Here is a 27,143-nt window from a genome sequence, read left to right as displayed (position 1 = left end):
CTTTTCATCAATTCTTTTTCCTTTTCATACAAGAAAAAAAAATAGTACCAAACTGATGGCAAAAATAGACACTCTGACCAAACGATGAATGGAAATGGGATTAAAAGCACATATCATATTCAGTAACTTTTTTTCCTATATAAAAAAAAGTAAGAATAACATCATCCTAAGTGTGATTCTGTTATATGATTCTGGAATTGTGTTCAATGTCCAGTAACGTGCAGACGATGTAAATGTGTAGATTATTATTTTTCTTGAAGTTCTCTTCTTTTCTAGACTAAATTCCTCCAACTTCTATTACATCATAATTAAAGAGTCAAGCAGTAGCTTTTGTTGTATGGGAATGCTGCTAAAACCAGTCTCATCATGGCTAAGCTGACATGATTGGGATCACAGCGCAGCAATTACTATAGGCTTGTGTCAGCCAAGTTCTAACCACGGTATCCTGAGATTTTCTATAACTATCCCAGGTGCTGAAGATATTTGTCCAATTAGCATAACTATATAGTAAACTGTTGGGCAATTATAGGATTGAGAGTACATACAACGGAGCCTGTAATGCCTGTGCGTTTGGTCGTTAAAGGGATTGTCACTTTCTGAAAAGAATCACCCCTTGCTTGACCTGAGTATTTGGTTAGTATTTTACCTTCGTATTTCTATTCCAAAATCAGGAATGAAACAATCAGAGAAACAAGTCACTACTTCTGTATTTTTCACCATCTCCTGGTTTTGGCTCACAAATACGGACATAAAATACTGAGTGTGTGAACATGGTTTAATATAGATGATGTACTAAGGATGATGTCCTCTTTAACATGCTGTATTTTCCAGCCAATATAACATTTCCCAGGTAACTCATTTACCTAAGGGCTTATTCAGACGTCCGTATTCCACATACAAGAAAAACGGATCCTTTATTTTGATTAGCGTATGGTCGGAGTGTCATCACCTTTTCTTGTATCTGGAGAAAAAAGTCCTTCCACCTTCTGTTATGTGACAGTCAGCGCTGTGTAGTCAGTAAGCCAAACCATCAACTCGGGACTCCTCAATTTCCCTGACTCCCGACTCCCCAGCACTGGTCACTACTGAGTATGTACATAAAGTGCAGCACAGATTCATCTACACTAAAAGCCGAGATCCTTAGATCAGGAACAGAACAGACATTTGTAGGACATCTCATAAATTTACATATTCTTATGAAAAAATTTACAACACATCCTGTCAGAGTCCATGTCCATTTTCGTGAAGTCGGAGTCGGTATAAAATGGACCAACTCTGACTCCTAAAATGTATAATAAATAAATTGGGTACAGTATTACAGTGCAGGATGTGCTGTAAATGTTTTCATAAGAATTTGGGAACATTATGAAATGTCCTATAAATGTCTGTTCCTGATCTCAGGATCTCGGCTTTTAGTTGAGATGAATCTGTGCTGCACTTTATGTACATGCTCAGTAGTGAGGTAGTGCTGGGGAATTGGGAGTCAGGGAAATTAAGGAGTCGGTGGTTTGGCTTACCGATTGCACAGCTCCTCATGCGGCATTGTCCTACTGTACCCAATTTATTAATATTTTAGAAGTCTGAATCGGTCCATTTTATACCGACTCCACCAAAATGACAGACTCCACAGCCCTGGTGACAGTCCATGAAAATCAGACCACACATTGATATTATCCACGTGCAGTATGATTTTTTTTTTTTCACCAACTCTGATCTGACCCTCGGATGAAATTCCGATTTGTCTCCGTTTTTCAATACGGACATGTGCAGCCCCTTAGAATATTATAGGTTCGAATGCTATCCATGAAAAACACGGATAGCACTCATACTAGAAACACTGATGTCCTAAGGAACGATGAGTATTTGGTGAATTTTTAATGTTGTAGTGTTTCTGCACCTATTAGGTTACTTTTATCATTGCATTTCGAGAGTTTTTTTTTTTTTTTTTTAAATGCGCTTTTGATGCTGCGGTTTTTGTCTCTTAGTATTTGGCTTTGATTCTTTATTGATAGTTGTGGATTACATGTGTTTACTCTGTGGAACGGCACTAAAAACGCTTATTCATTTTTTGTCTGTATTTTTTCTGTATCTAATGCAATTATATGGGGAAAAACGCACAAAAACTCAGCGTAAACACAAGAGAACTTGTGTTGCAGATTTCAAACACGCACTGCAGGTCAGTTTAAACAGTGTGGGAAAAAAAGTACAATGGGCGTGAGTTTTCTATAAATTCCATCCACTTTGCTGGAAATGTAAAACACTGCGTCAAAAATTCATGGTGTGATCTTAACCTAACTCTCCCAAGTGTACATGGCGTGAGAAGTGATGCACCTCATATCCTCGAATAGCGATTTCTTTTACTGAATAAATGCTGACAGTACGCTAAGGCAATCCTTGGGAATACATGTTCTCCATTACCTGTACTGGAACTTATTCCATTGGAAAAATACCACTGACGTTCAGAAGCTGCGAGTCAATGATTACATTCCACTCTAGGTTATCTCACTTCCTCATCACAGAGATTATGTCAGTAAGATATGTGCCGACACGACCATTTCACCTGCCCTATGGGACAACTTGTGTTTCTCTGAATTATGTTACTACTTGAAAACACACAGAATATAAGGAGTGCTGTTCTTCTCTGTCATTCTGTGTCCACATCTCAGGCTTGTTAAGATCTCTCTGGTTTATCATTTTCAGGAGACTGTGTTCCACAATTTAGTTAAAGCAGTGAAGCACAAAATGAACAATTTGGAGTCTTTTTAAGAACCCAATTGCTCTGTCACATTGGAATATTGAGGTGTTCTTATTCACCTGTTCACCGTAAACTTAATGTTAGAGATTGCATGAGCAAAGCTTGTCACAGAAGAAAAGCAAGGTGAACTTAAGGGTGTTTGCACACATTGAGTATTTGCAGCAGCCATTTCTGCACCAAAAATGTGTTTCTTGACTAGAATAATACAGCCTCCTTTTATATTCATTTTTTTTTCCACTTCACTTGAGTGGGTGAGAAGCTCTGAAAGAATAGACATGAAACTCCTCAAATCTTAATGAGAAAAAAATAAATAGTATGTACATGAGATTTCAGAAATCTCATTCACTTTGTTGGTCCAGTGAAATGCTGCAATTTTTTTTATTTATTTTTTTGTTTTAAGGCAAAAACGCAACTTGTGAGCAAGCCATCCATTAAAAACCTCTGGAATGTAATCAAGAGGATGATGGATAGTCACAAGCCATCAAACAAAGAAGAACTGCTTACATTTTTGTGCCAGAAGCAGTGTGAAAGACTGGTGGAAAGCATGCCAAGACACATGAAAGCTGTGATTAAAAATCATGGTTATTCCACAAAATATTGATTTCTGAACTCTTCCTGAGTTAAAACATTAGTATTGTTGTTTCTAAATGATTATGAACTTGTTTTCTTTGCATTATTTGAGGTATGAAAGCACTATTTACTAAATTTATTGCTTGGAAATTCGGACACATGTTTTTAGAAGTTTATAGACTAAGGGTACGTGTCCACGTTCAGGAAACGCTGTGTGTTTGACGCTGCGTGGGGCCGCAGCGTCAAACACGCAGCGTCCAGATGTTCCAGCATAGTGGAGGGGATTTTATGAAATCCCGTGTCCACTATGCGTGGAATCACGCATCCGTCGGCCCTGCGACTCCGGACATGCTGCGCGTCTTTTAAGATCGCAGCATGTCCGTGTTCCTTGCGGCGACGCTGCGCCGCCGCAAGGAATAACACAGGGCCCTATGCGAGGGGTGCTATGATCCCGGATGTGTACAATGAACACATCCGGCATCATCGCGTCCCAGAAGGGGGCGGGGCTTAGCGCCGAGCGGGTTTGCCGCTCCGACGATACCGCCGGCCATCCTGATCGTGGACACATACCCTAAATGAACAATTTACATTTTACTCAAAAATACACCTATAAAGAGAAAAATCAGGCAAACTGAACATTTTGCAGTAGTCTCTTAATTTTTGCCAGAGCTGTATATATAATTCACATGCTGCAGTTCTGTAAAAATAAAAAAAAATAAAATAAAAAAATTCTCACAAATTCTCACAAATTTTTAAGGAAATTGACCAGCAGTGCAGAATGTAAGTCCTCAGCATATCGGTTTATGCTGTGGATTTTCACAATATTCAATGCAATTTGAATTTGTGTCGGTTTTTGCTATCTAAGAACAATTTGTAATTGTCTGGGTGAATCGACAAAAAATGCATTTTGCGCAATGCAGAAGATTGCTTCAGCTAGAGATGGTTCACGTGATCTTGGGTGCATTTGGGCAGGCTTCCCCTTAATGTATTCCAGCCAGGGGTGTAATGGTTGTGGCAAAGGTCCCGGGCCCGTGTGGGAGGAGGGGCCCGCCGACACCATCACATACTTCCGCTGGATTCGTGTCCGAGGATACACCTTCAGCTGAAATGTATTGCGGCACAGACACTCGCCAAGTTTCTGCATGCCACTGGCCAATCCGAGACTGGCAGACAACAATGGTGAGTCAGTCAAAGGCTGCCTGTTATTTGCACATAGAAATCAGTTGCCGGCTGAAGAGGATGCTGCATGGCTGGGAAACAAACGAAGAAAGGTGGAGTAGAATCTTTTTTTTTTTTTTTTTTTTTTTTTTTTTTTGTTATTCTTTAAAGAACAGCAGCAGAATGGGGGACATATCTTTTTTCATACCCATAGTACTCGATTATACAAAATAACTTGTCTTGTAGGATACTCACATATACTGTAAATAAGCATCGAGACCACCATTGATTCTGGTCAAGTATCCAGTGCTATCAGGCTTCCTCCACCGAACGTGACATTTCCTTCAATTTCTCAATCCATTAGCCCCTTCTTCCCTTGTTCCTTCCGGACCCATTTGCACCCATCAGAGCCTAGTCTATTGACTTTAATCTCATCGCTCCAAATCACCCATTTCCAATCTTCTACTGTCCACTTTTCACACTTTTTTTTCAAATTTTAGACTCTTATGAAAATATTGAAGTCGAGTTTCTGCACCTTTTTTCAGGTCACTATTCTGGACTTATGTAACGTGTGTGGCATGGTGCTTGCATTGATGTTTGTAATCTCACTATTACGAGGCCACCTCCACTGCCATGTTTGTCGCCCCAAACCTGATAAACCTTGTGGTGACCATACTTGTTGACTCACGACATTTTGCCTGGATGTCCACCTCTTGGCTTTAGAATGGATGGCAGGACTTGATTTTGTATTGCTACAAATGTCACGGCACTCACATGATGCAGTTTGACAATCTTCTTGATCGAGAGACCTCTATCAATGAGTTGGATAATGCTGTTTCTTTTCTTGTGAAATCTTCTTCATGGCTGCTCCTAGATTGGGAATCAACCTAATAAAACACTGAGCTATTTGGGAATGTGAGAAAAGGTTGTAATTTGTAGTATACAGGAAGAAAAAGATTTTTCCACCTTCAGGAGCAAAACAGTAGCAATGTAGTAAAAGCTGCATAACTAATCATATGCAAATTAGTTGCAAGTCAAATTTATATATAAGATAGCCAAGATGATTGTCTCACATTCGAAGCAGGAGTGGATGGTGAGATATGGAACCTGAAGGTCAAAAGTACATTTTTACCCATTTGCTCGTCCGTGTATGCCAAGATGGGCCAAGGATACAAGACATATATACCAGGATGGGGGGGTGTATATCCCAGGATGGAACCAGGTTGGAGTCATATATACAGAATGGGCTTATACACCATCCGGACTATCTTATGTTGCAATCTTTCATACATTTTTCTTTGCCGTCCACTTCCAGGGAGATTGTCTACAGTGCCATGGGTTATAAACTTCTTGATTATATTGCACACTGTGGACAAAGGAACATCAAAAACTCTGGAGATGGACTTGTAACCTTGAGTTTGTTGGTATTCTACAATTTTGGTTCTCTAGTCCTCTCAGTTCTCTTCTTCTCTTTCTGATCTCCATGCTTTGTATGGCTCTCACAGACATACAATGCAAAGATTGAGTCAACTTCTCCCCTTTTTATCTGGTTTCATGTGTGATTTTTATATTGCCCACACCTGTTACTTGCCACAAGTGATGAGTGTGAACTAGCATCACATGCCTGAAACATTGTTTGCCCACAATTTTGGAAAGGTGCCAACAATTTTGTCTGGCCCGTTTTTGGGGTTTTATGTGAAATAATGTCCAATTTTTTTTTTATATTTTTTTTTTTGTGGTGTTCCTTCCAACAAAGGAAATAAACATGCATATAATAAAATGTCTAATTGCAATAATTTTCTGGAAGATATACTTCTTTGTCTGTAACGATTTCAAGGTTGCCAACACTTTTTTGACTGTGACTGAGACCTATAGAGTTTTCTCCCTTCCGGGAGCTCTTTTCTCTTATTCCTTATGTCAGTTAAAAAGCATATTGGAAGTCATTAAGCGGTTAAGGCGCTAAATATATCCTCATGCTGCTATTCATTTATTTAAATTCTATTTCTTCCTGTCACAATTGAGAAGAATAACAAGTTTTTACCCTAACCCTAATTATAATGTGTTTAGAAATTAAAATGAAACCATAGTGCTAAATTTAAATCACGACATGATCTTAAAATAGGAATGGCCATTAAATGTGAAGGTTAATGTTTAACAGTATAATTATCTCCATTAGTAATAATTTCCTGGGATTGTCAGAGATGAACACAAATGTAGCATTGTCAGATTACAGCAAAGCATCAGACAAGGCCGTCTTGTTTTCAGCCGGTGACTTCTACAGTTGGCAAACAATAGGCAAGACGTCCCTCTTTCCATATGATGCGCTCTCTCGTCTGCCTCTGCATATTACACAGCCGGTACTTGATGAGACTAACCCGGCCCCAGTGGGGTTTTCTTAACGCTTTCTGACCTAGTTATTATATTTTTTTTCTCTTCTTTCTTTTGTGCGAACAGCTGTACGACCTGTTAAATAATGTATATTTTTTCTGGTTCTTAGCTTTGAATCAAGTACTGATTGGAAATGAAGTTTAATTTTTTTTTAAATGGAAAAATGAAGTCCTGGTAATTAACATTTTATTTTTCAGCATTTATTTGCTATCAGAAGGTTTTCAGTTTTTAATGATTTTTTTTTTTCATTTTATTTTTTTAATCTGACAGCATAGCACCGGTCAAGCTTTGTGAGGCAAATTCGTAGTAACCAGACTCTGATTAATGTTCATTGTTTCTTTCCTGAGAAAACCACCAAATCCCTTTTGTTAAGTTTTGGCGAGATCCATTTTCAAATCAGATTCAACATACGGTAACTGTAATAGCTGCTATATGAGCAGAAGCCATGGCACTAGTGCGAAAGAAGCTGAAATGGCATATTAACCCCTTAATGACCAGTGGTTTGTTGTTTTTTTTGCATTTAAATTTTTTGCTCCCCTTCTTCCCAGAGTCATAACTTTTTTTCATTTTTTGGTCAAAATGGCTGTGTGAGGGCTTGTTTTTTGCGGGATGAGTTGTACTTTTGAATGACACCATTGGTTTTAACATTTCTTGTACTGGAAAGCAAGAAAAAAATTACAAGCGCTGTGAAATTGCAAAAAATGTTGTTTTTTTTGTTTTTTTTTTTAATATAACGGTGTTCACTAAATGCTAATACTGACTTGCATGTATAGGCTGTTTTTTATTTATATGGTGAAAAAAAATTCCAAATTTTGTTAATAATAAAAAAACATGCACCATTTTCCAATACCCTTAGCGTCTCTATTTTTCGTGATCTCGGGTTGGGTGAGGGCTTATTTTTTTGTACCGAGCTGACTTTTTTAATGATTTTTGGTGCAGATACGATCTTTTGGTTGCCCGTTATTGCATTTTAATGCGAACAAAAAAACGTAATTCTGGCGTTTTGACTTTTTTTCTCGTTACGACGTTTAATGAAAGGGTTAATTATTTTTTATATTGATAGATTGGGCGATTCTGAACCCGGCGATACCAAATATGTTTGATATTTTTTCTATTGTTTTATTTTGAATGTGGCAAAAGGGGGTGATTTGAACTTTTTATATTTTTTTATTATTTTAATATTTTTTAAACATTTTTTTTTTGCATACTTCAATAGTCTCTATGGGAATCTTGAAACTGCAGTTGTCCGAGCCTCTCATGCCAACCCATCGGTGACCCGTGATTACATGACGGGGTCACCGATGGGCGGGATTTTCGGTGCACTTGCCGGAAGCGCGAGTTAAATGCTGCTGTCAGAGATTGACAGCGGCATTTATCTAGTTAACATCTGGTGGATCCCGATTCCCCCCTCAGCTGTGGCGGGCACATGTCAGCTGTGTATATCAGCTGCCATGTGCCTGGAAAGTTTTTGGCTCAGAGGGAGTCCGACATCGACGTACTATTACGCCCGATGTTGGAAAGAGGTTAAGGACTAAACAACTGATGACCGATCGATGAAATAGGTCAATAGATAAGAGTAACTGTTGTTTAAATTTTTATTCCAAAAAGCAGTAGCACACATGAAAATAAGAAACTTTGTAATATATCATATTGGAGAAATCCACTGCTTTTTATGCCAGGGCTGATCAGTAATTCTTAAAATTTCAAATTTGTGGACAAAATCTGTCTTCAGTGAATACAAATGTTCTCATTACTGAGCTAGGAGATGGCAGTTAGTGGTCATAAAGCTTTATGGAGAATTGTAAGTGTCCTTTCAGGAGAATTGTAGTAGAATATCTGTCCTGCCTCTCCACAGCATTTTATAAGCACTCTTATCTCAGTAATGGGAAAATCTGTCCTCACTGAATATAGATTTTACCTGTGAATGGAGAGTGAATGTTCATCCAGGAGGAGAAAGAAGCAGATTTTTCTGATGAGATATATTGCAAAGTTGATTATTCTCATGTGTACTATTGATTTATGAAAATAAATGAAGTACACTTCGGGCATCTTCCACTCATTTGTTATCTTCTCTTGAGTTTAGTAGTGGTCAGAGACAAAAAAAGACTCCCGTGCAACAATAACAAATTTGGCCTCATAATGCATCGTTCCCCCTGCTTTGGAGGTGTAAATGGATCCCCTTACCTCTTGGTCCCTGAGCGGTTGCCAGGTTGTATCAATGATATCTCTGCCCATTGTTGAAATGTTATAAAAGCAAATTGGATATGGACCCCACTTCGTAATGCGGGGTCTCTTATTATTCAGAATTATGATATAACCAGCACAGAAAAACTCTCTATTAATTCATAACTTTTATTGTCTCTATAATAAAATGCTAAAGGACAACCAACAATTAGGAGTACACCTATGTCACTTACATAATGACCATAGTTACTTAGGGCCTTAAATATACATAAGACGGGCTAAATGACGAGCGTCAGTGCATATAAAATGTTCAACCATTTGAGCCAAGAGACATCCAGTTCTGTAAGATTCCAGGGATAACCGGATCCCATTTCACCTTAGTCTACCCTGTTGTGCCTCATGTGTTTCCTCCGTCCCTAACAAGGGCAGTACCCAAATATGGCTCTGATAGTCACCCCAAAAGGGAGGCGAAAATTGGATCTGGCTATCCCTGGAATCTTACAGAACACGATGTCCCTTGGCTGCAATGGGTGAGATAATTGGTGATTGTCAATCGTTCTTTAGTATTTTTATTAATGATTGAATAGAGTTTTTCTATGCTGGTTATATGTGTTATGAAAGAGTTATCGCTGGGACATGTCTGAAGTTTTCTGCAGCGATCTGGTAGACCACAGTCTGAATGTCTAGCTCACTGCTCCGTAACAAATTATGCAGTGTCAATGGCAACAGTCTGTAATGCTTCTGAGAACAAAACGATAAAAGAAAAACCAACAAAAACATGATGGAACAAACTTCTTTTTGGAGGTCCTTGCTGTTTGTAGGGCATTTTTTTCCGAGCTCTTGATATGTGCCTAAATAGGTAAATGCCAAGGAAGGGACCTCCAAAAGGTTAGATGCTGGCATGATCAATAAATGTGTTCCATTTCTCCACATCTACAATAATCAATTTTTTATCTTCTAGGCAAAGTAGCAATACTAAAGGAAGATCTGCAAAAATATAACAGAGAAACCTGGTTTCAAGTCCAGCATGTGGATGCAAATTCCGAAGTACAGGTTAGCATACAACATTGTCACACACTTTATTTTTTATGTCCTGGCAAGTTGGTGGAAGGTGAGACATACCTATGGTGGATGGCATCTGGTGCCCGCAGTGAATAACTATGTACCAGGCCATTGCTTTTTTGTTTACTTGATGCCTCGATGTAAGGAATGGTGTAGGCTACTGCAGTATTTAACAAGGTTTTCTACTTGAAAGTATCTTCATCTTCTAGATTAGCGCTGGCAAAAACAATCATGGAATCAATATTACTTGCCGTACCCTGCCCTAGTGCGGTTTCTTTGACCGTTTCCATTGTTTCTTCACAGTCTACAGCGGTGATGTCAAAAATACAATGCCCGTGACTGCTGCAGCCAATCACTGGGCCCAATGGCTCCACTAATACAGCGATTGGTTGTAGCGGATGACTGCACTGTAGTCGTGATGTCCCCAATGCAGCATGTAAACAATCGCTGGAAGCGGCAGTGGAGAGTCGGCCGTGAAGTGTAGAAGAATGGGTGTAATACTAGTATAACTGTTTTTTTACCTAGTGCAAACATTATGGTCAGAGGAAGCGTGAAGGTGGAAAAACCCATTAATACAACAAAATGAAGGTACAGGAAGAAAGTAAAAAATGAAGTTATGCCAGGCTGTAGAGGTATTAATGTACGCTCTTTTGGCCATTATCGGGTAAATGGGAGCCCATAGGAGCGCTTCCTAGCGCATATGGCAACAACGCATTCTTGTTCACAAAATATAGACTGGTTTTGTTAGCATATGTCTTACTTGGTATCTAATCATACCACAGGTATAAGAATTGCAATTTCAGTTCCCTAATATATTGATGATTGCGTTGTTAAACTAGTTGTATATTCTAGGGCAAATGGTGCCTAGTGTTATTGACTCTGTTTCCCCATATACCTATTAAAGTGGACCTGTCGCAAGGACAAAAGTGGTCAGATTTCCTCTTATTTTATTCCTGTTGCTCCCTAGAGTATTTCCTTTTATTTTTTATTTTTAAGATCTGTCATATGGTTCCAGTGATATGGGCGTTTTATTTAGTACTAATAGTTAAGGTCTTTACCAAGGCGGCGTGGCTCTGGGGTCATATCTTTAGTCTGTTCTGCATTATTACCTTGTGAGCCAAAACGAAGCACTAAATAAAATTGCCATATCTCTGGAACCCTACGGCAGATGTAAAAAAGTAAAAAATGGCTTACTCAGAGGAGTAGCTGGAATAAAATAAAAGCAAAATCTGTCCACTTTTAACCTGGAGACTGGTCCCCTTTTAATTCAATCTCAATTTAATACAACGCTTTACACAATAGATATATGACCCACCTGTGAAATGCGATTGCTCTGTAAGCGGTTGTTAATGTGCTGTGCTTCACTTACATCACCCTAAGGCACCTCCATAATATGACTTTGGTTGGAAAACATCAAATTTGCCCCTGCACAGTGCACTGAAATAACCGTATCAGATTGTGTGATGCCAAAATGTAATTTCAGTCTTTTAGAAAGCCATGTTCTTCTTTGTAATGTTCTATGTGTATAAATAGTAGGACATCCAGGCAGAGACATTAATCTACTACAGACCATAATTGTGTGGTGATTGGGTTAGTGTACAAGCGCGGGATGAGAAAGCTTTGATATTGCAGATGGTTCTGACCATACACTGAGCTGGAAGCTTTTCTTTCTATATTTATACTTAAACATAGTGGATTACAGTACTGGGTGGTGCTCCTTATTCAGCTGTTACTCATTTCGGCGGCTGTCTGGCCATCATGGGTAATGTATTTTAACAACTGTGTGGGTAATTAGTCATCAGTAGATGCACATTTTTGTCCCAATCAACTATCTAAATGGCAAAGTGAATTTTTCTTTATATATATTATTCCAAAATGCTTTGCTGATTACGAAAATTTGTAGAATTGAGAGTCCTCAGTGGTTGATACCTTTTAATTGCTAACTGAAAAGATGGTAACAAATTGCGAGCTTTCGAGACTACTCGGGTCTTTTCATCAGGCATAGACTAAAAGAAATTCTGAATCACATATTTATGCACAACACATCACAGAACCCCCCCCCCCCCAGAAAAAAAAGAAGAAAAAGGAAAAGACAGGTGACATGAAGCAGAATTACCATGAGTGATAAACAGTTATGTCCATAAATATTGGACCAGTTCTTGGATAAGGGATGTTTTATTGTCCTCTGATTGGGGTCTGGTTCTGTTGTGATGACCCCACATGGTCTATGGGGCAAATTCCTTAGTTGATGTAAAAAGACATAAATCCATGCGACACATTCATTCCTGCACTAAGACTGTCAAAGGTCATCATCAGCTTTAATCAATTTTAATCTGTTTAATCCATTTTAATCAATTTAATAAATTTCATCCCACCATCAAATTGACACTCAACTACTCCTGTACTGAAATTAACTTTCTGGACACCATCATTAAGCTGCAGAACAATAAAAGAGAGACATCCCTGTATCAGAAGCCAATCGACCGTCCAACATACCTTAAATGGGACAGTTTCCATCCAAAACACATAAAGAACTCTATTGTCTACAGCCAAGCCATCAGATACAATCGTATATGTTCCAACCCAATGGATAGGGATGAACACCTTGGTCGCCTCAGAAAGACCTTTTTGAATCAGGGCTACCATCCAAGAACAATTGAAAACCAGATTACAAGAGCCACCAGAATATCAAGGAATCACCTGCTACATTACAAAGCTAAAGAAGAAAACAACCGGGTGCCTCTAGTGGTCACCTACAATCCAAATCTGGAGGTGCTAAGGGGAGCTGAATGGAAATTACAACATTTACTAGAAAAAGATGCCCGCTTACAATCCATTTTTCCAGACCCGCCACTACTGTGTTTTAGGCAGCCCCCAAATCTAAGAAGCATCTTTCCTTGCAATCAGAAAAAATGTAAAACCTGTCCATTTATAATGACCACGGACAAGATAAAGAGCCCCAATTCACATCAGGACTACAAGATATCAGGTACTTTCAGCTGCGTCACTTCTAATGTGGTGTACTTAATTATTTGTACTAAATGTCCAACCGGGGGTCTGTATGTGGGGGAGACAGGGCAAAAATTGAGAATAAGAATGAACTCTCATCGCCATACAATAAGAGAGAAAAGAATGGATCTACCTGTGGCAATACAGTTTTGTCTCCCCGATCATAACATTATGGACATGAAATTACTTTTATTAAAAGGTAACTTCAAATCTCAGAGAGACAGAAGAGTCTGTGAATATAAGCTGATGATGACCTTTGACAGTCTTAGTGCAGGAATGAATGTGTCGCATGGATTTATGTCTTTTTACATCAACTAAGGAATTTGCCCCACAGACCATGTGGGGTCATCACAACAGAACCAGACCCCAGAGGACAATAAAACATTTTTTTTATCTAAGAACTGGTCCAATATTTATGGACATAACTGTTTAGCACTAATGGTAATTCTGCTTCATGTCACCTGTCTTATCCATGTTTTTTTTTCTGTGATGTGTTGTGAATAAATATGTGATTCTCCAGAATTTCTTTTAGTCTATGCCTGATGAAGAGACCTGAGTAGTCTCGAAAGCTTGCAATTTGTTACCATCTTTTCAGTTAGCAATTAAAAGGTATCAACCACTGAGGACTCTCAATTCTAAATAATTTTCTATCTACTGGCTAACACGGTACCAAGATATATATCTTTCATGTATCAAATTGCTGATTACGGTACTTTTATAATTTTGTAAATGGGCTGGGACTTCAATTTTCTGATAGTGCTCCAGATACCCTGATCTTTGAGTCTTTTGTCAGAAAAGTGCCATACAAATATGTTTCTTGTTGTTTTCTTCTTGCTTCTTCTGTTATGGGTGGCTCAGTGGTTAGCATTGTACTTTTGCAGAACTGGGGTACTGGGTTCAAGTTCCTGCAATGACAGCATTTGCAAGGAGGTTGTATTTTCTTCCTGTGTTTGCGTGGGTTTTCTGATGGTACTCTGGATTCCTCCCACACTCCAAGTGGGATAGTGATGACAATATCTTAAAGCGCTCTGGAATATGATGGCCCTATATAGTTAAGCATAACAATTATTATACAGTCAAAAATAGAAATTAAAATGCTCAACCTGCCACATTAAAACAGATGTTGCCCTTGGTTTTGCAACGATATCATTGACTGAGCCACCGTGGCATCTACATCCAGGATGCAACCTGCCAAAGGTGTGTGGCATAATTTCTCTAATGAGAAAAGTGGTGCCATGTAAAAGGCAAATAGTACATTTTAGTACCACGTCATGAGGTGAGTAAGGCCGGTGATGTCATAGCTAAAGTAGACCTGCCCTCACCAGCCGCCTGGCTGGTGTTCTAGCGTCGTTAACTTCCAGATTGGTTGGTGTGCATACACCAACCAATCTGGAAGGGAACGAAGCTAGATTACACCTTTGAAGGGATTGTTCACTACTTGGTCAACCCCTTCTTAAATTAAAAAACAAAAACAATAAAAAACAAAACACCTTATACTTGACCCCTCCACTGGCTCTGTTCTAGCAGTGTTAGTTGTGAGTCTGCGAGTGCTCACGTGACATTGTTATGGCTTTGTGAGTGATGGACTCCATCATTGTCCACTGGCATAAGAAGTCGTAAGTAGTGGACATCCCCTTTAGGATCCAGAGTAATCTTATAGAAGTCTGGATTATCAGACTGTGTTTAGGAGTATATTGATTTACAACGTTTACTTTATTTTTTATAATATAGGCCTATATGCACATTAAGATGCAAGAAAAAAAAATTATAGATTTTTCTGTCTAGTTCCCATTAGTGTCTGAAAGTGTTAAAACCCGTGTTGTGTATTGGTGAGTATGTCATATGGTTCCCATCTTTGCACAGAGAATTGGTCTAGGATCATAGAAAAATGACCCCTCAATAACCTCTTATTTATGAAGGTTTTTTCACAGCGAGGCATTGGTTGTTGTGTTTGTGGGAACTCCGTTCCTTCCTGTGTTCCCTTCTCTTTAATGTTGCAGCCAATATTGATAAGAGCTGAGTAATGCAGGCCGCGTGGTGTCTGCTCTCGGCTTCAGAATTGCCGTTAGAGCATGGCCGTTTGCCAGCTTTCACTTCATAATTGAGTCTTTTTTTCCAACCCTATATTTGTTGCCAGAGTGAACTTAAATTAAGAAAAAAATGCTTTCCAGTAGATACATTCTCTTTTGTGAAACATGAATTTGGAATGTAATAGGGCATTTCCTTTTCTTTAGCACAGTCAGAAAAAGAAACCTTTTCAACTGTAGTCATGACCAGCCCCTATCACTGGGCCCTAAGGCTCACACTGTGTTTTCTGCCCTGCGTTCAGAGTTCAGCGTGAATCCCAATTTTAGGGGGATTTGGGCTGAATGCTTGAACATGTTGCAGAAAAGCAGGGTGAACAGCGCCTACCACCATCTGAAACCTTTGGTGTTGCCTCAAGATCATAGTTCAGCAGCGGACTGCTCCTCGTCTTCCTGCTTACCAGTTCAGTAGGGGTGAGTATATTACACCTGATTGACAGTTTGTTGCAGCGATAACTAGTTATGCATGCTTCCATGCTGCAGACCGAGGTAGGTTAACCTTTGCGGCATTGTAGGAGTATTGGATCCAGCTTCAAATTAGTGTTACAAACTCTATAGCAAAGAGCTTGTAAGCACTGCACTGCACTCCTTGCCTAGGAGACCAGCCACCACTGGTAGACCACAGTGGTATCATATAACCTAGCAACAATCTGTAAATTAAGAATTCAAAAATCTTTCTGTTCTTGAGAGTGGAAAGGATTTTTTAAGTAAATTACAAAGTTGCTGGTTTTTACAAGCACTTTACAATTTTACCCATTGATGAGGTGGCAGTTCACACAGCTAGAATATGTGGTAAAATGTGGAAAACGTAAAGGGAATATCATATATCCACCTTAAACTGGAGAGCACTGGAGTAATAATATATCTAATTTATTAAGAGGTGTACTTCGGCAGTACTTGCATCAAGATTTGAAATTATACCTGTAATTTGCACTATAATTTACTCCAATTTCTGGCATAGGCAATGTTAAATTTATCGATTTGCAGCAGTTTGCTTCCCCCACCATCCCACTACCCCCTACTAAACCCTGCAACGTTCTATTGACACTTTTTAAAAGGTGCAAAATGAAGTGTAAAAAATAGTGCAAATGTGTGGCATTTATTAAATTCCCTCCCTCGCGTTCTAATAATTTGAGGTGTGTATCTATAAAAGATTTTGCTCAAATATCTGCTGATTTGCCTTCAGTGTTTACTAGACGCGTACAGCGAAGTTGAACCTCGTGTCATCCTGTGCCCATCGTAGGTAAATGCAGAGAAAGAGTGCCAGCATCATGTTAGTGCCTTTCTCATCGTCCTTGATCAGTAATGGATTCTCTAATCAAGTAGAGAGAAATGAATTGATGTTGACTGGTGCGGTTCGGCTCCAGGCAGTACTTGACACGGAGAAGAATGCTGTTTACACAGGAACTGAATTAAGCTTTAAGCACATTACCATGTACAAGGTGCACTTCAGCCTATAAGTGAATTTAATCAGGTACCATGCTGCTATAACTGGATTGTCTCTCTCGTAAAAGACTTCCAGCATATGTTCATGAATTTCCTTAACTGGCTGCAAGATCATGATTACGGTAGTAAGGTAAGCTGGCAATTGGAGAATTATTTGGAGCTCTTTAGTAATATTTCCCGGTCATACTTGTGAACCAGTGGCAAATAATGATAAATAATAAGATTTCTATCTACCCAAACTTGTAGGTTATTTAGGAGAGTTGAGTGGTTTGCTGCAATTAGTTTCAAGCAGATTCGCTAGATTTAGCCTGCAGGTTCAATTGGGCCTGAATAAAATCAGTCCAAAAGAGCCCCGCAAAAAAAAAATGTTTATTTTACTCCGAGGTGTCTCCAGACCCCAAAGGATAAGGTACAAAGGGGAATGGAAGAGTTAAAAAATGCTAATTATATACTCTCCTGTCCTCATTCCATGCTGCTGCTCCATGTTCCTCTGCTCTGGTCTTCAGATCTTCTGGCACTGAGGCCTGTGATTGACCTCGCGCAGTCATGTGAGGGCCTATGCACAACATCAATATCACTGATGCGTGCTGCCATCCCCCATGCCCCTGTGAGGCATTGTCAATAATACCGGCTCTAATGAAGCCACCTTCCTGAGTGGTGATACGTGTGGGGCTGGGGTCGCTCTTCCTTTTCTGCTCGTTGGTATAGGTCTTCAACTTCCTCTCTTATATTTTTTTTATACCCTCCCCTTGTAATTGAGTCATCAGCATTTATTACTTAAATATGAACTTTGGCTACTGTGTCAGTTATTACCCCATTGGTGTTTTGTTGTTTTGCTTATTGCATGTAATTACCTTGTTGCATATTTATTTTATTACTTGAATGCAGTTGCACTTTATACAGTATATGTCTGTGCAACATAATGTAACAACTCTGCTGGCATCACGGCATGGCCTCTCATCTCTCACACTATCTTACCCACTACTCCAGGCCATGATGTGGTTTCTGTTTCATGCCAGCTCCATGTTCTGTGTCTCTGCTCTCTGCATGCTTCCTGGCTGTGTACATAGGGGGGCGGCGCCTGAACTCTCTGGTTCTTATAGGAATCAGGTGCATCTTTCTAATCTGTTCCTGACCAATTGCCTGGAGGCCTCCAGTATATAGTGCAGCTCCACCCAGTGGTCTGGGCCTGTGCAATGTGTAAGCTCAGTTTGTGTTTAGCTTCTGAGTTTACCAGGCCTTGCTCTGAGTTAATCACTCTCTGGATGCTTTTCTCTGTGTTATTGCCTTGATCTTGTTGTCCGCCCTCCAGGAGGCAGTATATCCTGGTCCCTGTGTCTTTGTACTTGTTTCTTGTCTCGTTCCATTTCCTTGTCTGAACTTAGTCTTATCTCGGTCTCCTTGTCTGTGGCTTCCTTCCCTGCTGTGTCTTTCCTCGTGTTCTCAGTCTGCTTACACTCCGCACTCTTGCGGCTCTGCCTGCTCTGTGCCTTTGTGGCTTTACCTCTGCTCCACACTCCTGTGGTTCTGCTCCTTTCTACTCTGTTTATCTTCTGCTGCTGCAGTAATCTCTTGCTGCAGCTCCTCTCTGCACTCCTGCGGTTCTGATCCTTTCTACACTGCTTATCTTCTGCTGCAGTAATCTCTTGCTGCAGCTCCTCTCCGCACTCTTGCGGTTCTGCTCCTTTCTGCTCTGCTTATCTTCTGCTGCTGCAGTAATCTCTTGCTGCAGCTCCTCTCCACATTCCTTGTGGCTCCGCTCTGCTTAGCTAATGCAGCTGCAGTAATCTCTTGCTGCAGCTCCTGTCCATATTCCTTGTGGTTCTGCTCTGCTTAGCTTTTATTGCTGCGCTATCTCTTGCTGCTCTACCGCTCCTATCCGCAGCCTTGCGGTTCTCTTCCTGTGTGAACAGGTCCCAACCTGTTCCTTCATTCTCCTTTCCTTCTAGCTTGTTTCCTTACCTGCAGCTCCAGTGTGAACAGGTCCCTACCTGTTCCTTCATACACCACATCAACCAGCCCTGTGTTCTCTGCCGTGCCCGCCAGCCCTGTGTTCTCTGCCATGTCTCTGCCAGCCCTGTGTCTCAACCATGCTAGCCTACTCGTCTGAGTTTCAGCCGTGCTCTTCTGCCAGTCCTGCCTGATGCCCGCACCAATCCTGGTGTTCCTGTCTCCCAAGTGGGATCAGCAGCCACAGCCAGACACCACCCTGCAGTAGCACCTGGCAGCTGCCTGCTGCACAAGCCTGACCTCACCATCAGAGGCTCCAGTGAAAACCCAGGCAGCTGTCATAGTCACGCCCCTTCCAGGGTAGTCTGGTTTGTGGCCCAGTGGGGCCACAAACCCCCCGAGCTCACGCCCACCAGTCAGGGCGTGAGCGTGACACATAATTTGGAATTTCAGACAGCACATGCTTTTTCAATAAGGCACATATTGCTTATCTATCATTAACTATATATCCTTAAGTTCCTTTGTATAGTGAATGAATTGATTTTGTGACCTAATTTTTGACATCTAGCGGATTAGTGGGAACCTGTCACCCCCCCCAGGCGTTTGTAACTAAAAGAGCCACCTTGTGCAGCACTAATGCTGCATTCTGTCAAGGTGGCTCTTTTATTTGGGGTCCCTTCCACTGCTAAAAGAATCATTTTTATAATTTGCCCTCCATACCTATGGTTTGTCAGGGGGGGCATGTTTTTCCTCCCAGGATACAGACGCCTCACAGCCATCAGTCGTTTCCTCCTTTCCCCTGGGCGCCGCCTCCTCAGCGTTCAGTTATGTCCCCGGCGCCTGCGCTGTAATTTTTTTTCTCGGGCATACGCAGTTAGCGCTGCGCTTCCACTCACATCACATGATGTCTTCATTCTCGCGTCTGCGTGTACTCGCGGCCCAAGATTCCCAGCCCCACAGTGAATAAATCAGAAGAGACTGTGGGGCGGGATCTCGGGCCGCGCATACATGCAGGCGCAAGAATGAAGACATCATGTGATGTCAGTGGAAGGGCAGCGCTAACTGCGCATGCCCGAGAAAAAAAGTTACAGCGCAGGCACCGGGGGCATAACTGAACACTGAGGAGGTGGTGCCCAGGGGAAAAGAGGAAATGACTGATGGCTGGGAGGCGTTTGTGTCCTGGGAGGAAAGACATGCCCCCCTGACAAACTACAGGTATGGAGGGCAAATTATAAAAATGATTCTTTCAGCGGTGGAAGGGACTCCAAATAAAAGAGCCACCTTGACAGAATGCAGCATTAGTGCTGCACAAGGTGGCTCTTTTAGTTACAAACGCCTGGGGGGGATTGGACTTAGAACATTATCATGTTGTTGTCCTGTATATTTGTTTAAACTAATTATGCGTTATAATTGTTTTTAGAATTTCTTGTTTGACTTTTTTTGATAAACTACTTTTATTTGGTGATCCCTGGCATTCTTACTACTTTTCCGCTTACACTTCTCATGCATCCTCTTTGTATGTGACAGGTGGATCCTGTATTATTGTGAGATGTGCCCTCTTTTTTGTTTTGTAGTCAAAAACTAGAATAAAACTAATCTAAATAATAATGGTATCTCTGAAAACATCATCTTGTCCCACAGAAAACAAGCCACATACATCTCTTGCCAGCAGAAAAATAAAAACGTTATAGCTCTCAGAATAAAGTGATGCAAAAATAATTATAGTTTTTATTGTGTAAAAGCGCCAAAGCCTAAAAAAAAAATTAAATGTGGTATCGCTGTATTTGTACTGACCCAAAGAATAAAGCTGCCTTATCAAATTTACCACACGTGGAACGGCATAAAAAACCCCATAAAAACAATTACTGAATTGCCGGTTTTTGTTCATTCTGCCTCTCAAAAATCGGAATAGAAAGCGATCAAAAAATGGCATGTGCCCAAAAATGGTACCAATAAAACGTCAACTCGTCCAGCAAAAAAAGAAAGCCATCACAAGACGCTGGCAGCCGAAATATGGAAAAATTATAGCTATCAAAATTTGGTGAAGTAAAAACTAGTTTTTGCAATAAAAAGCATCTTTTATTGTGTGACAGTAGCCAAACATAAAAAAACCTATAAATCTGTTATTGTTGTAATCGCACCAACCCGTAGAATAAAGTCACCTGATCACTAATTCCGCACAAGCAACAGCGTAAAAAATAAATTAACCCAATTCTTCACCTGCTGTTAATTTTTTTTTTTTAAATTCTGCCTCCCAAAGATCGCAGTAAGGCTCAGCTCACATTTATGCTGCGCTTTACACTGAGCGATTACGCCGGGATTTCCGTGTAAATCATTGAAGAATGTGTTTCAGACTGAATCTCCAGCAGAAGATTCCGTATAATGAGACAGATGGAGGCACTGTAGAGACTGTGTGGCTGCCTATGACCTGGCGGTGTCAGTCTTTTTTAGACGTGCATAAAAGTGCAGTTTTGTGCACCTCAGAAAAGTACATCGCTGACCTGAGGTCAAACAGAGTACAAAGTAACTCCCCGATGTAAGTGCTCAGCCTAGAGCACCGGATAAATGTGATCCCAAATGCTATGTAAAATTTTCCCTACAAAAACTTCAACTCAATCCACAAAAAAAACAATTCCCTGTCAGTCATCTGTTAACGGAAATATAGGGGCTTCCATGTTACTGGTAGTACAAAGGCTGTGGAAAAGTGCTATAGCTCCTTGTCTTCTCTCAAAAAAAGAAATTCAGTAAATTCTGCACTCCGAAATCCAAATGCCCCCCTCCCTTCAGAGCACCACAGTGTGCCTAAATCACATTGAGGCCATGTACACACGTTCAGTATTTTTCACGTTTTTTTCGCGAAAAAAACACTTACATATGCCTCCCATTATTTTCAGTGTATTCCGCATTTCTTGTGCAGATGTTGCATTTTTTTCCGCGAAAAAATCGCATCGCGGAAAAAAAAGCAACATGTTCATTAAATTTGCGGAATTGCAGGGATTCCGCACACCTAGGAATGCACTGATCTGCTTACTTCCCGCACTGGGGTGTGCACACCATGCGGGAAGTAAGCGGATCATGTGCGGTTGGTACCCAGGGTGGAGGAGAGGAGACTCTCCTCCACGGACTGGGCACCATATAATTGGTAAAAAAAAAAAAAAAAAAAAAAAAGAATTAAAATTAAAAAATAATGATATACTCACCTTCGATGGCCACCGGAGTCTTCCCGCCTCTCAGCGGTGCATGCTGCCACTTCCGTTCCTATAGATGGTGTGTGTGTGAAGGACCTGCGATGACGTCGCGGTCACATGACCGCGATGACGTCATCGAAGGTCCTGCACACACCATCTATAGGAACGGACGCCGCTGAGGAGATCGGCTGTCTGCAGAGGGTGAGTATAACCATTTTTTAATTTTTTTTATTATTTTTAACATGATATCTTTTTACTATTGATGCTGCATAAGCAGCATCTATTGTAAAAAGTTGGTCACACTTGTCAAACAGTATGTTTGACAAGTGTGACCGACCTGTCAGTCAGTTTTCCAAGCGATGCTACAGATCGCTTGGAAAACTTTAGCATTCTGCAAGCTAATTTCGCTTGCAAAATGCTTAAAAAAACGGGAAAAAAACGCAAAAAAAAAATAAATGCGGATTTCTTGCAGAAAATTTCCGGTTTTCTTCAGGAAATTTCTGCAAGAAATCCTAACGTGTGCACATACCCTTAGGCTATGTGCCCACTTTGCAGAATAGAAGCAGATTTTTCCTCATCAAAACCGCACACCCTTGCCAAGGAAAATGCATGCAGATTTTGATGCGTTTTTCATGCGTTTTGGATGTGTTTTTCATGCATTTTGGACGTGTTTTTAATGCCTTTTTTCTAAGCGTTTTTAAGCGTTTTTGAGCACAAAGTTGGGACAAAAAAAAAAAGTTCCTATGAGGCGATCATACCAGTCCATACCAGATCATACCAGCCATCATCCAGGAAGATGGGAATGATCTGGGATTCTTGTCTTCCTGGATTATGGGATGGCGTGATGGGATGCCCATGATGTCACTTCTTATTTGCTTCAGTTTTGATTTACAAAACCGCAGCAAATGCGCTTGAAATCTGCAAACATCTTTTAATATTTGCGGATTTCAAGTGTTCCAATACAAGTCTATGGCATCGGAATCACCGCGATTCCGCAAAGTAATGAACATGCTGCATATTTTACCGCAATGCGATTCTGCTGCAGAAAAATACAAAGCATGGGCACAGTAATTACGGAATGCTATTAAAATTAATGGGATGTGTTTTGTTAACATTTTTTAATCGTTTCCACAGCAGAAAAACGCGGCGGAAACGCTTAAAAAAACGCAGCGCAGGCACATAGCCTTAGTGTCCACATGTTTTGCATTTCTGTAGCAATGACAGCCCGCCTAATTTACAGGTGCATTTTTCCAAAAACATGAGCTGGGCACTACCATGTACAGGTAACTGCAACGTACTGGGGACTACAACGTATGGGCACCACAATGGCAATTTGCAGTTTTCACTCAGCAACATCCACTGCTGTACTTTCCTGGTAAACACCCATGGTATCAAAATCGTCACTATACCTGTAGATAAATTCCCAAAGAAGTATCATTTCCAACATGGGGTCACTTGAGGGGGGATTCTCCTCTATTCTAGCAAAATCTGCCCTCCAAGATCAAAATAGCTCTTCGTTCCTCCTGAGTCTCGTGGTATGGCTAAGCAGTACTATACAGCCACATATGGGGGATTTCCACATTCAGCAGAAATTGTGGACAAATTTTGGTGCCATTTTTACCTATTTTTCCAGTGTGAAAATGTAAAATCGGGGGCTAAAACAAAATATTGGTGGTAAAAATATAATTATTTTTTCTGCGCTGCCAAATGGTATAAAATTCTGTGACCCACCTGTGGTGTCAATATGATCACTGCACCCTTAGGTGAATTCATTTACAGGTGTAGTTTGTAAAATTGGGTCAGTTATGGGGGTGCTATTCTGGCACTTCAGGGGCTTTACCAATCTGTCATGGCACCCTCAAACCAGTCCAGCAAAATATGAACTCCAATATGGCGCTAATTCCCTTCTGAGCTTTGCACTGTGCCTCAAAAGTAGTTTTCGGGAACAAAGGAGATATTGGTGTACTCAGGAGAAATTGCGCAACAAATTTTGTGTTCCATTTTTCCCTGTTAACCTTGTGGCTTAAAGAACATTTTTGTGGGAAAAGATTAGAATTTTTTTTTTATGTTCATGGCTCTGCGTTATAAACTTCTGCAAAGCACTTGTGTTCAGTGTGCTCACCACACATCTAGAAGATCCTTGAGGGGTCTAGTTTCTAAAATGGGGTCACTTGTGAGGGGTTTACACTGTTTAGGCAAGTCAGGGGCTCTCTAAATGCGGCATGACAACTGCAGAACATTCCATCAAAATCTGCTTTCCAAAACGTCACTCCATCCTTTCTGAGCCCTGCCATGCACCCAAACAATAGTTTCCCCCCACATATGGGGTATCCGTGTACTTGCATAATAATATAATAATTTTTTGGTTCATTTTTTCCTGTTACCCCTTTGAAAATAATAAATTTGGAGCGAAAAACATATTTGTGGTTTTTGTTTTTTTTTGTTTTTGTATTTTTACCACTCACTGTTATAAACTTCTATGAAGCACCTGGGGGTTCATTGTACTCACCACACATCTAGATAAGTTTCCTGAGGGGTCTAGTTTCTAAAATGGAGTTACTTGTGGGTTTTTTCACTGCTTATGCACATCAGGGGCTCTCCAAACACGACATGGTGTCTGCTAATGATTTCACCAAATAGTGCATTCTAAAAGTCAAATGCCGCTCCTTCCTTTCTGAGCCCTGCCGTGTGCCAAAACAGTAGTTTTCCCCACACATATGAGCAATCTGCGTACTAAGGGGAAATTGCACAACAAATTTTGGGGTCCATTTTTTTCCTGTTAAACTTGTGGAAAAAAAATTGGGGTCTAAAATAAAATTTTAGTGAAAAAGTTAAATGTTCATTTTTTTTCCTTCCACATTCCATTAATTCCTCTGAAGCACCTGAAGGGGTTAATATAATAAACTTCTTGTGGTTTTGAACACCTTGAGGGGTGCAATTTTTAGAATGGTGTCACTTTTGGGCATTTTCTGTCATATATGCCCCTCAAAGTCACTTCAAATGTGATGTGGTCTCTAAAAAGAAATTGTTTTGTAAATTTTGTTGTAAAAATGAGAAATCGTTGGTCAAGTTTTAACTTTTAAACTTCCTGACAAAAAAATTGTTTTAAAAAATTGTGCTGATGTAAAGTAGACATGTGGGAAATATTATTTATTAACTATTTTGTGACCTAACTCTCTGATTGTAAAGGCATAAAAATTAAGTGTTCGAAAATTGCAACATTTTCCAAATTTTTTGCAAATTTCCGATATTTTCATAAATAAATGTAAGTCATGTCGAACAAATTTTGTACTTCTAATAGTGGTAATGTGTCACGAGAAAACATTATCAGAATTAGTGGGATCCACCGAAGCATTCCAGAGTTGTAAACACAAAGTGACACTGGTCAGAATTGTAAAAATTGGCCTGGTCAGGAAGATGAAAACAGGCTTTGAGGTGAAAGGGTTAAAGTGGTTTTCCCACAAACAAAAGTTAATTTTAATCAATAGATCTTTGAATAATAATAATAAGTTCTACAACAGGATATGTTGATAATCTTATAAATGTCCCCCTGCTGTGTACTGTGTAATGGCTGTGTCTGACCATGAAGGAACATGGTCTGATCATACTACATCTCCTGGCCAGGGGAGGAAGCAAAAGAGTGTACAGACAGGACAGCAGGGGAGGAAGCAAAAGAGTGTACAGACTGGACAGCAGGGGAGGAAGCAAAAGAGTGTACAGACAGGACAGCAGGGGATTACATCTGATTCTTTCTTTGAGGGAAAATACTGTTTTTGTGAAGTAAAACATTTCACTGCCTGTTTTTAAACAATCAGCTATGACCTCCTGCTGTAATATCTGTATACTCTTTTTGCTTCCTCCCCTGCCCAGGAGCTGTGGTATGATCAGACCATGTTCCTGCACAGTCAGACACAGACATTACACAGTACAGAGCAGGGGCACATTTAGAAGATTATCTCAGCACAGGAAAATTTTAAACGCATCTAGTTGTGGAAATTATGATTACTCCAAGATCTATTTTTTGCGGAAAAACCCTTTGTGCCTAGTACTAAAACCCTGTGAGCATTTGGCCTAACACGGTCTGTGATAGCTTTCATGTATGAGGCTTACATGTTACTCCATTTAGCTGAAAAATAATAATTTGAAAAAAAGAGGCAAAATAAGCTGACATACAAATCTGCAAAACTCTTCTAAAATAAAAAAGGGAAATGAGAAACATTTTTAAAGTTTCAACCTATAGGTTTTCTTCTGTTTCCCGAAGGCTTGGAAATTGATGGTGCACATTAAGACTTGGCTGACCCCCAGAATTTTCAATTATCCAAATTCTCTTTTTACCCAGTACCGAGCTGTGGACTCCAGGACCACATGTCAACTTACTTAGAAAATTTCAGGTCTATGACTGGACAGTGACTTAATGAGGGGCAAGAGTATTAAATAGTTCATTTTTTTGTATCCTGCCTCCCACTATAGGTGAAAAGGGATGTCCATTTTAAATTAACATATGTCCTCTGCCCATATTTTGACACTTATTGCAACCACGCTTAGGTGTCAAGAACGACACTCTCTACTCACTCTTGGTTCTGGTTCCTGCTATATCCACATGGCACAACATGCAATATAACTTCCAAGTTTTTATGATCCTTTGTAGAAAATGAACCATACTGTTTTCAGTCTTATACCTTAATATTACATTTTCCTCTTCATTTCTTATACAGAGCTCCAACTTTCCTATATTACATGGCAAGTTATTACAGATAAAAAGCTTCTAAAAACAGTTCACCAAAGGCTGGTTGCTTTATACATATCCCTTTCAGCTATTGAAATGATAATGTCTTCACTAAGCATCATAGCGCCACCCAGTGGTAGTAAGCACCTGGAATTCTGTAGCAGAAGGTAGTCAAGCGATGGTTTGGAGCACGCTATAAAACATGAGCTTTGATCTCTGTGCAGTAACTTCTAAAATTCTGTGCTGCTAATTTTAATATATATGGCAGATATTACAATTACACTGTGCATATTTCCACAGCACAACATGTATTTTAGTTTTATCATAAAAAAGGAGGAATCACGAGTTTTTTTTGTATAAAAAATATATATCCTTTATTACATACAATATTAACAATCAATTAACATTATTTATAATATTAGCGACAGTGTGTCAGTATACACAAAAAGGATTGATCCAATATAGGTGATAGCGCAAGCGCAACCACCAGCAGAGACATGGCAGATTGTATGGGGTTCAGAAAAAATGGTGATTAAGAGAGATTGGGGAGAGCGATCACCTGCAGAGCTGACATTCTTACAACATGGGTAATTAACCTTTTCTACGCTACTTTGTCTTATTGT

At 40.1% G+C, this 27,143-nt stretch overlaps 1 protein-coding gene across 2 annotated transcripts in view; it reads left to right on the top strand.

The window, feature by feature from the left end:
- RASA3 (RAS p21 protein activator 3) overlaps positions 1–27,143 on the top strand; it is a 231,377-nt gene that overhangs the window by 105,731 nt on the left and 98,503 nt on the right. For both annotated transcript variants that reach the window (XM_077296562.1, XM_077296563.1), the window contains exon 4: positions 10,017–10,108. In XM_077296562.1, coding sequence (XP_077152677.1) covers positions 10,017–10,108 — 92 coding nt within the window. The remainder of the gene's footprint in view (positions 1–10,016; positions 10,109–27,143) is intronic.

The sequence above is a fragment of the Ranitomeya variabilis genome, chromosome 3, assembly GCF_051348905.1.
Source record: "Ranitomeya variabilis isolate aRanVar5 chromosome 3, aRanVar5.hap1, whole genome shotgun sequence".
Lineage (NCBI taxonomy): Eukaryota > Metazoa > Chordata > Amphibia > Anura > Dendrobatidae > Ranitomeya > Ranitomeya variabilis.
The sequence above is the reverse complement of the archived record's forward strand: the minus strand, read 5'-3'. Positions and strand labels throughout refer to the sequence as shown.